The following is a 10,226-nucleotide window of genomic DNA, read 5'->3' as shown; positions in this document are numbered from 1 at the left end:
CAGAGAGAGAGAGAGAGAGAGAGAGAGAGAGAGAGAGTGGACACACCGGGAACCGCAGGGTCAGAGAGAGAGAGAGAGAGAGAGAGAGAGAGAGAGAGTGGACACACCGGGAACCGCAGGGTCAGAGAGAGAGAGAGAGAGAGAGAGAGAGAGTGGACACACCGGGAACCGCAGGGTCAGAGAGAGAGAGAGAGAGAGAGAGAGAGAGAGAGTGGACACACCGGGGAACCGCAGGGTCAGAGATAGAGAGAGAGAGAGAGAGAGAGAGAGAGAGAGTGGACACACCGGGAACCGCAGGGTCAGAGAGAGAGAGAGAGAGAGAGAGAGAGAGAGAGTGGACACACCGGGAACCGCAGGGTCAGAGATAGAGAGAGAGAGCGAGAGCGAGAGAGAGAGAGAGAGAGAGAGAGTGGACACACCGGGGAACCGCAGGGTCAGAGATAGAGAGAGAGAGCGAGAGAGAGAGAGAGAGAGAGAGAGAGAGAGTGGACACACCGGGGTCAGAATGTGAATCCTGGGAGGTCAGGAGGGGACAAGTGGAAAACTGTTACCTTGAATGTCGGAAGGCAATGGGGGCATGTGGTAGGAGAGATGGTATTCTGGAATGGTGAGAGAGGAGAGGTAATCGGAAGGAACGGTGTTGCTAGTCGCACTTTGAAACAGTGGGGGAAGCTGGTGAAGATTCAGCCTGTCCGAGGGCAAATTAAAAATAAATTAGAATTTCACACAACCAATTCCTGCGGAAACAACGACTGTTTGACCCTGATACTCTATGTGTACACGGGTGTCCGTGTGTGAGATACTGGGGTTCTGTATGTGTACACGGGTGTCCGTGTGTGAGATACTGGGGTTCTGTATGTGTGCACGGGTGTCTGTGTGTGTCTGATGCTGGGGTTTTGTATGTGTACACGGGTGTCCGTGAGAGAGATACTGGGGTTCTGTATGTGTGCACGGGTGTCTGTGTGTGTCTGATGCTGGGGTTTTGTATGTGTACACGGGTGTCCGTGAGAGAGATACTGGGGTTCTGTATGTGTACACGGGTGTCCGTGTGTGAGATACTGGGGTTCTGTATGTGTGCACGGGTGTGTGTGTGTGTCTGATGCTGGGGTTTTGTATGTGTACACGGGTGTCCGTGAGAGAGATACTGGGGTTCTGTATGTGTGCACGGGTGTCTGTGTGTGTCTGATGCTGGGGTTTTGAATGTGTACACGGGTGTCCGTGAGAGAGATACTGGGGTTCTGTATGTGTACACGGGTGTCCGTGTGTGAGATACTGGGGTTCTGTATGTGTACACGGGTGTCCGTGTGAGAGATACTGGGGTTCTGTATGTGTACACGGGTGTCCGTGTGTGAGATGCTGGGGTTTTGTATGTGTACACGGGTGTCCGTGTGAGAGATACTGGGGTTCTGTATGTGTACACGGGTGTCCGTGTGTGTCTAATCCTGGGGTTCTGTACGTATACACGTGTGTCCGTGTGTGTGTCTGATACTGGGGTTCTGTATGTGTACACGGATGTCCGTGTGTGAGAGATACTGGGGTTCTGTATGTGTACACGGGTGTCCGTGTGAGAGATACTGGGGTTCTGTATGTGTACACGGGTGTCCGTGTGTATCTGATACTGGCGTTCTGTATGTGTACACGGGTGTCCGTGTGTGTGTCTGATACTGGGGTTCTGTATGTGTGCACGGGTGTCCGTGTGAGAGATACTGGGGTTCTGTATGTGTACACGTGTGTCCGTGTGTGTGTCTGATACTGGGGTTCTGTATGTGTACACGGGTGTCCGTGTGTGTCTGATCCTAGGATTCTGTACGAGTACACGGGTGTCCGTGTGTGTGTCTGATACAGGGGTTTTGTATGTGTACACGGGTGTCCGTGTGTGAGATACTGGGGTTCTGTATGTGTACACGGGTGTCCGTGTGTGTGAGATACTGGTGTTCTGTATGTGTACATGGATGTCCGTGTGTGTGAGATACTGGTGTTCTGCATGTGTACATGGGTGTCCGTGTGTGTGTCTGATACTGGGGTTCTGTATGTGTACACGGATGTCCGTGTGTGAGAGATACTGGTGTTCTGTATGTGTACACGGGTGTCCGTGTGTGAGATACTGGGGTTCTGTATGTGTACACGGGTGTCCGTGTGTGAGATACTGGGGTTCTGTATGTGTACACGGGTGTCCGTGTGTGTGAGATACTGGTGTTCTGTATGTGTACACGGGTGTCCGTGTGTGAGATACTGGGGTTCTGTATGTGTACACGGGTGTCCGTGTGTGTCTGATACGGGGGTTCTGTATGTGTACACGGATGTCCGTGTGTGTGAGATACTGGGGTTCTGTATGTGTACACGGGTGTCCGTGTGTGAGATACTGGGGTTCTGCATGTGTACACGGATGTCCATGTGTGTGTCTGATACTGTGGTTCTGTATGTGCACACGGGCGTCCGTGTGTGTGAGACACTGGGGTTCTGTATGTGTACACGGGTGTCCGTGTGTGTGAGAGATACTGGGGTTTTGTATGTGTACACGGATGTCCGTGTGTGTGAGATACTGGGGTTCTGTATGTGTACACGGGTGTCCGTGTGAGAGATACTGGGGTTCTGTATGTGTACACGGGTGTCCATGTGTGAGATACTGGGGTTCTGTATGTGCACACGGATGTCCGTGTGTGTGAGATACTGGGGTTCTGTATGTGTACACGGGTGTCCGTGTGTGTCTGATACTGGGGTTCTGTATGTGTACACGGATGTCCGTGTGTGTGTGTCTGATACTGTGGTTCTGTATGTGTACACGTGTGTCCGTGTGTGTCTGATACTGGGGTTCTGTATGTGTACACGGGTGTCCGTGTGAGAGATACTGGGGTTCTGTATGTGTACACGGATGTCCGTGTGTGTGAGATACTGGGGTTCCGTATGTGTACACGGGTGTCCGTGTGTGAGATACTGGGGTTCTGTATGTGTACACATGTGTCCGTGTGTGAGATACTGGGGTTCTGTATGTGTACACGGGTGTCCGTGTGTGAGATACTGGGGTTCTGTATGTGTACACGGGTGCCCGTGTGAGAGATACTGGGGTTCTGTATGTGTACACGGGTGTCCGCGTGTGTCTGATACTGGGGTTCTGTATGTGTACACGGATGTCCGTGTGTGTGAGATACTGGGGTTCTGTAGGTGTACACGGGTGTCCGCGTGTGTCTGATACTGGGGTTCTGTATGTGTACACGGATGTCAGTGTGTGTGAGATACTGGGGTTCTGTATGTGTACACGGGTGTCCGCGTGTGTCTGATACTGGGGTTCTGTATGTGTACACGGATGTCCGTGTGTGTGAGATACTGGGGTTCTGTAGGTGTACACGGGTGTCCGTGTGTGTCTGATACTGGGGTTTTGTATGTGTACACGGGTGTCCGTGTGTGAGATACTGGGGTTCTGTATGTGTACACATGTGTCCGTGTGTGAGATACTGGGGTTCTGTATGTGTACACGGGTGTCCGTGTGTGAGATACTGTGGCTCTGTATGTGTACACGGGTGTCCGTGTGAGAGATACTGTGGTTCTGTATGTGTACACGGATGTCCGTGTGTGTGAAATACTGGGGTTCTGTATGTGTACACGGGTGTCCGTGTGTGTCTGATACTGGGGTTCTGTATGTGTACACGGGTGTCAGTGTGTGAGATACTGGGGTTCTGTATGTGTACACGGATGTCCGTGTGTGTGTGAGATACTGGGGTTCTGTATGTGTACACGGGTGTCCGTGTGTGTCTGATACTGGGGTTCTGTATGTGTACACGGATGTCCGTGTGTGTGTCTGATACTGTGGTTCTGTATGTGTACACTGGTGTCAGTGTGTGTCTGATACTGGGGTTCTGTATGTGTACACGGGTGTCCGTGTGTGAGATACTGAGGTTCTGCATGTGTACACGGATGTCCGTGTGTGAGAGATACTGGGGTTCTGTATGTGTACACGGGTGTCCGTGTGTGTCTGATACTGGGGTTCTGTATGTGTACACGGATGTCCGTGTGTGTGTGAGATACTGTGGCTCTGTATGTGTACACAGATGTCCGTGTGTGTCTGATACTGGGGTTTTGTATGTGTACACGGATGTCCGTGTGTGTGAGATACTGGGGTTCTGTATGTGTACACGGGTGTCCGTGTGTGTGTCTGATACTGGGGTTCTGTATGTGTACACGGATGTCCGTGTGTGTGAGATACTGGGGTTCTGTATGTGTACACGGGTGCCCGTGTGTGAGATACTGGGGTTCTGTATGTGTACACGGGTGTCCGTGTGTGAGATACTGGGGTTCTGTATGTGTACACGGGTGTCCGTGTGTGAGATACTGGGGTTCTGTATGTGTACACGGGTGTCCGTGTGTGAGATACTGGGGTTCTGTATGTGTACACGGGTGTCCGTGAGAGAGATACTGGGGTTCTGTATGTGTACACGGGTGTCCGTGTGTGTCTGATACTGGGGTTCTGTATGTGTACACGGATGTCCGTGTGTGTGAGATACTGGGGTTCTGTATGTGTACACGGGTGTCCGTGTGTGTCTGATACTGTGGCTCTGTATGTGTACACGGGTGTCCGTGTGAGAGATACTGGGGTTCTGTATGTGTGCACGGATGTCCGTGTGTGTCTGATACTGGGGTTTTGTATGTGTACACGGGTGTCCGTGTGAGAGATACTGGGGTTCTGTATGTGTACACGGGTGTCCGTGTGTGTCTGATCCTGGGGTTCTGTACGTATACACGTGTGTCCGTGTGTGTGTCTGATACTGGGGTTCTGTATGTGTACACGGATGTCCGTGTGTGTGAGATACTGGGGTTCCGTATGTGTACACGGGTGTCCGTGAGAGAGATACTGGGGTTCTGTATGTGTACACGGGTGGCCGTGTGTGTCTGATCCTAGGGTTCTGTACGAGTACACGGGTGTCCGTGTGTGTGTCTGATACTGGGGTTTTGTATGTGTACACGGGTGTCCGTGTGTGTCTGATCCAAAAGTTCTGTACGAGTACACGGGTGTCCGTGTGTGTGTCTGATACTGGGGTTTTGTATGTGTACACGGGTGTCCGTGTGTGTGTCTGATACTGTGGTTCTGTATGTGTACACGGATGTCCGTGTGTGAGATACTGGGGTTCTGTATGTGTACACGGGTGTCCGTGTGTGAGATACTGGGGTTCTGTATGTGTACACGGGTGTCCGTGTGTGTGAGATACTGGGGTTCTGTATGTGTACATGGATGTCCGTGTGTGTGAGATACTGGTGTTCTGTATGTGTACACGGGTGTCCGTGTGTGGGATACTGGGGTTCTGTATGTGTACACGGGTGTCCGTGTGTGAGATACTGGGGTTCTGTATGTGTACACGGGTGTCCGTGTGTGAGATACTGGGGTTCTGTATGTGTACACGGATGTCCGTGTGTGTGAGATACTGTGGTTCTGTATGTGCACACGGGTGTCCGTGTGAGAGATACTGGGGTTCTGTATGTGTACACGGGTGTCCGTGTGTGTGAGATACTGGTGTTCTGTAGGTGTACACGGGTGTCCGTGTGTGAGATACTGGGGTTCTGTATGTGTACACGGGTGTCCGTGTGTGTCTGATACTGGGGTTCTGTATGTGTACACGGGTGTCCGTGTGTGTCTGATACTGTGGTTCTGTATGTGCACACGGGTGTCCGTGTGTGTGAGATACTGGGGTTCTGTATGTGTACACGGGTGTCCGTGTGTGAGAGATACTGGGGTTCTGTATGTGTACACGGATGTCCGTGTGTGAGAGATACTGGGGTTCTGTATGTGTACACGGGTGTCCGTGTGTGTCTGATACTGGGGTTCTGTATGTGTACACGGATGTCCGTGTGTGTGTCTGATACTGTGGTTCTGTATGTGTACACGGGTGTCCGTGTGTGTCTGATACTGGGGTTCTGTATGTGTACACGGGTGTCCGTGTGTGAGATACTGGGGTTCTGTATGTGTACACGGATGTCCGTGTGTGTGAGATACTGGGGTTCTGTATGTGTACACGGGTGTCCGTGTGTGTCTGATACTGGGGTTCTGTATGTGTACACGGATGTCCGTGTGTGAGATACTGGGGTTCTGTATGTGTACACGGGTGTCCGTGTGTGTCTGATACTGGGGTTCTGTATGTGTACACGAATGTCCGTGTGTGTGTGAGATACTGTGGCTCTGTATGTGTACACGGGTGTCCGTGTGTGTCTGATACTGGGGTTCTGTATGTGTACACGGATGTCCGTGTGTGTGAGATACTGGGGTTCTGTATGTGTACACGGGTGTCCGTGTGTGTCTGATCCTGGGGTTCTGTACGTATACACGTGTCCGTGTGTGTGTCTGATACTGGGGTTCTGTATGTGTACACGGATGTCCGTGTGTGTGAGATACTGGGGTTCTGTATGTGTACACGGGTGTCCGTGTGAGAGATACTGGGGTTCTGTATGTGTACACGGGTGTCCGTGTGTATCTGATACTGGGGTTCTGTATGTGTACACGGGTGTCCGTGTGTGTGTCTGATACTGGGGTTTTGTATGTGTACACGGGTGTCCGTGTGTGTCTGATCCAAAAGTTCTGTACGAGTACACGGGTGTCCGTGTGTGTGTCTGATACTGGGGTTTTGTATGTGTGCACGGGTGTCCGTGTGAGAGATACTGGGGTTCTGTATGTGTACACGGGTGTCCGTGTGTGTGTCTGATACTGGGGTTCTGTATGTGTACACGGGTGTCCGTGTGTGTCTGATCCTAGGGTTCTGTACGAGTACACGGGTGTCAGTGTGTGTGTCTGATACTGGGGTTTTGTATGTGTACACGGGTGTCCGTGTGTGTGTCTGATACTGGGGTTCTGTATGTGTACACGGGTGTCCGTCTGTGAGATACTGGGGTTCTGTATGTGTACACGGGTGTCCGTGTGTGTGAGATACTGGGGTTCTGCATGTGTACATGGGTGTCCGTGTGTGTGAGATACTGGTGTTCTGTATGTGTACACGGGTGTCTGTGTGTGAGATACTGGGGTTCTGTATGTGTACACGGATGTCCGTGTGTGTGAGATACTGGGGTTCTGTATGTGTACACGGGTGTCCGTGTGAGAGATACTGGGGTTCTGTATGTGTACACGGGTGTCCGTGTGTGTCTGATACTGGGGTTCTGTATGTGTACACGGATGTCCGTGTGTGAGATACTGGAGTTCTGTATGTGTACACGGGTGTCCGTGTGTGAGATACTGGGGTTCTGTATGTGTACACGGATGTCCGTGTGTGAGGTACTGGAGTTCTGTATGTGTACACGCGTGTCCGTGTGTGAGATACTGGGGTTCTGTATGTGTACACGGATGTCCGTGTGTGTGAGATACTGGGGTTCTGTATGTGTACACGGGTGTCCGTGTGTGAGATACTGGGGTTCTGTATGTGTACACGGATGTCCATGTGTGTGTCTGATACTGTGGTTCTGTATGTGCACACGGGTGTCCGTGTGTGTGAGATACTGGGGTTCTGTATGTGTACACGGGTGTCCGTGTGTGTGAGATACTGAGGTTTTGTATGTGTACACGGATGTCCGTGTGTGAGAGATACTGGGGTTCTGTATGTGTACATGGGTGTCCGTGTGTGAGATACTGGGGTTCTGTATGTGTACACGGATGTCCGTGTGTGAGATACTGGTGTTCTGTATGTGTACACGGATGTCAGTGTGTGAGATACTGGGGTTCTGTATGTGTACACGGGTGTCCGTGTGTGTGAGATACTGTGGTTTTGTATGTGTACACGGATGTCCGTGTGTGTGAGATACTGGGGTTCTGTATGTGTACACGGGTGTCCGTGTGTGTGTGAGATACTGGTGTTCTGTATGTGTACACGGATGTCCGTGTGTGAGATACTGGTGTTCTGTATGTGTACACGGATGTCCGTGTGTGAGATACTGGGGTTTTGTATGTGTACACGGATGTCCGTGTGTGAGAGATACTGGGGTTCTGTATGTGTACACGGATGTCCGTGTGTGAGATACTGGTGTTCTGTATGTGTACACGGGTGTCCGTGTGTGTCTGATACTGGGGTTCTGTATGTGTACACGGGTGTCCGTGTGGGAGATACTGGGGTTCTGTATGTGTACACGGATGTCCGTGTGTGTGAGATACTGGGGTTCTGTATGTGTACACGGGTGTCCGTGTGTGTCTGATACTGGGGTTCTGTATGTGTACACGGATGTCCGTGTGTGTGTCTGATACTGTGGTTCTGTATGTGTACACGGGTGTCCGTGTGTGTCTGATACTGGGGTTCTGTATGTGTACACGGGTGTCCGTGTGTGAGATACTGGGGTTCTGTATGTGTACACGGATGTCCGTGTGTGTGAGATACTGGGGTTCTGTATGTGTACACGGGTGTCCGTGTGTGTCTGATACTGGGGTTCTGTATGTGTACACGGATGTCCGTGTGTGTGTCTGATACTGTGGTTCTGTATGTGTACACGGGTGTCCGTGTGTGTCTGATACTGGGGTTCTGTATGTGTACACGGGTGTCCGTGTGTGAGATACTGGGGTTCTGTATGTGTACACGGATGTCCGTGTGTGAGAGATACTGGGGTTCTGTATGTGTACACGGGTGTCTGTGTGTGTCTGATACTGGGGTTCTGTATGTGTACACGGATGTCCGTGTGTGTGTGAGATACTGGGGTTCTGTATGTGTACACGGATGTCCGTGTGTGAGATACTGGGGTTCTGTATGTGTACACGGATGTCCATGTGTGTGTCTGATACTGTGGCTCTGTATGTGTACACGGGTGTCCGTGTGTGTGTCTGATACTGGGGTTCTGTATGTGTACACGGGTGTCCGTGTGTGTGTCTGATACTGGCGTAGTATCTATTCCTGTCCGTCACTGGTCTATGTACTGAGCCCTGTATCGGAGAGAGGTTTCTGCGAGAGGACAGGCATCAGTTCAGATGTAAGGACGTAGTGTTCAAATTACCAGATCCCACTTATTGCCTGGATTCCCACTTGGAGAAGCCTGGTGGGCCTGGCACGTTGTCCCAACTTGTCAGGAGGCTTTTTAGACACCCGGGGAATTTGTGGATAAACACACAACAACAGGACCAAATGAAAATATGAAGTAGGTTGAAGGTTAACTCACTGCTTGTTGACAGAGGTCAGGTTTGTGGGAGTCACAACCCGGCATTGTCTCTTCACTGGCATCTCTTCCTCGTCCGATGAGCTGTCTAATGTCAGGTCAATGACGTCTACATTGCGGCTGTTTTGGGAGCAGTATTTCAACATGGACGCCTCCTTATACTTTGAGCAAGCTGGAGTCATAACAAACATCAGAATAACTAGATTTCCTTCAACGTCACCATGGGTACAGTCAGATTTCGATAAACGTCACCGTGGATACAGTCAGATTTTGATAAACGTCACCATGGGTACAGTCAGATTTCGATAGATGTCACCGTGGGTACAGTCAGATTTCGATAAACGTCACCGCGGGTACAGTCAGATTTTGATAAACGGCACTGTGGGTACAGTCAGATTTTGATAAACGTCACCGTGGATACAGTCAGATTTCGATAAACGTCGCCGTGGGTACAGTCAGATTTCGATAAACGTCGCCGTGGGTACAGTCAGATTTTGATAAACGTCACCGTGGGTACAGTCAGATTTCGATAGACGTCACTGTGGGTACAGTCAGATTTCGACAAACGTTACCGTGGGTACAGTAAGATTTTGATAAACGTCACCGTGGGTACAGTCAGATTTTTATAAACGTCACCGTGGGTACAGTCAGATTTCGATAGACGTCACTGTGGGTACAGTCAGATTTTTATAAACGTCACCGTGGGTACAGTCAGATTTCGATAGACGTCACTGTGGGTACAGTCAGATTTCGATAAACGTCGCCGTGGGTACAGTCAGATTTCGATAAACGTCGCCGTGGGTACAGTCAGATTTTGATAAACGTCACCGTGGGTACAGTCAGATTTCGATAGACGTCACTGTGGGTACAGTCAGATTTTGACAAACGTCACCGTGGGTACAGTCAGATTTTGATAAACGTCACCGTGGGTACAGTCAGATTTCGATAAACGGCACTGTGGGTACAGTCAGATTTCGATAAACGTCACCGTGGGTACAGTCAGATTTCGATAAACGTCACCGTGGGTACAGTCAGATTTCGATAAACGTCACCATGGGTACAGTCAGATTTCGATAAACGTCACCGTGGGTACAGTCAGATTTCGATAAACGTCACCGTGG

General features: G+C 50.6%; 1 protein-coding gene across 1 annotated transcript in view; it reads right to left on the bottom strand.

Moving 5' to 3' along the window:
• Positions 1 to 551: 551 nt before the first annotated feature.
• LOC140406664 (E3 SUMO-protein ligase PIAS3-like) overlaps positions 552 to 10,226 on the bottom strand; it is a gene marked incomplete at its 3' end in the record, with an annotated part of 51,937 nt that continues 42,262 nt past the window's right edge. Inside the window, 2 exon segments of the mRNA XM_072494665.1 lie at positions 552 to 688; positions 9,109 to 9,277. Of these exon segments, the coding sequence (XP_072350766.1) occupies positions 552 to 688; positions 9,109 to 9,277 (306 nt within the window).

Source organism: Scyliorhinus torazame, unplaced genomic scaffold, assembly GCF_047496885.1.
Source record: "Scyliorhinus torazame isolate Kashiwa2021f unplaced genomic scaffold, sScyTor2.1 scaffold_785, whole genome shotgun sequence".
In the NCBI taxonomy this organism is placed as follows: domain Eukaryota; kingdom Metazoa; phylum Chordata; class Chondrichthyes; order Carcharhiniformes; family Scyliorhinidae; genus Scyliorhinus; species Scyliorhinus torazame.
Note: the sequence above shows the minus strand (reverse complement) of the source record. Positions and strands in the feature narration are given on the sequence as shown.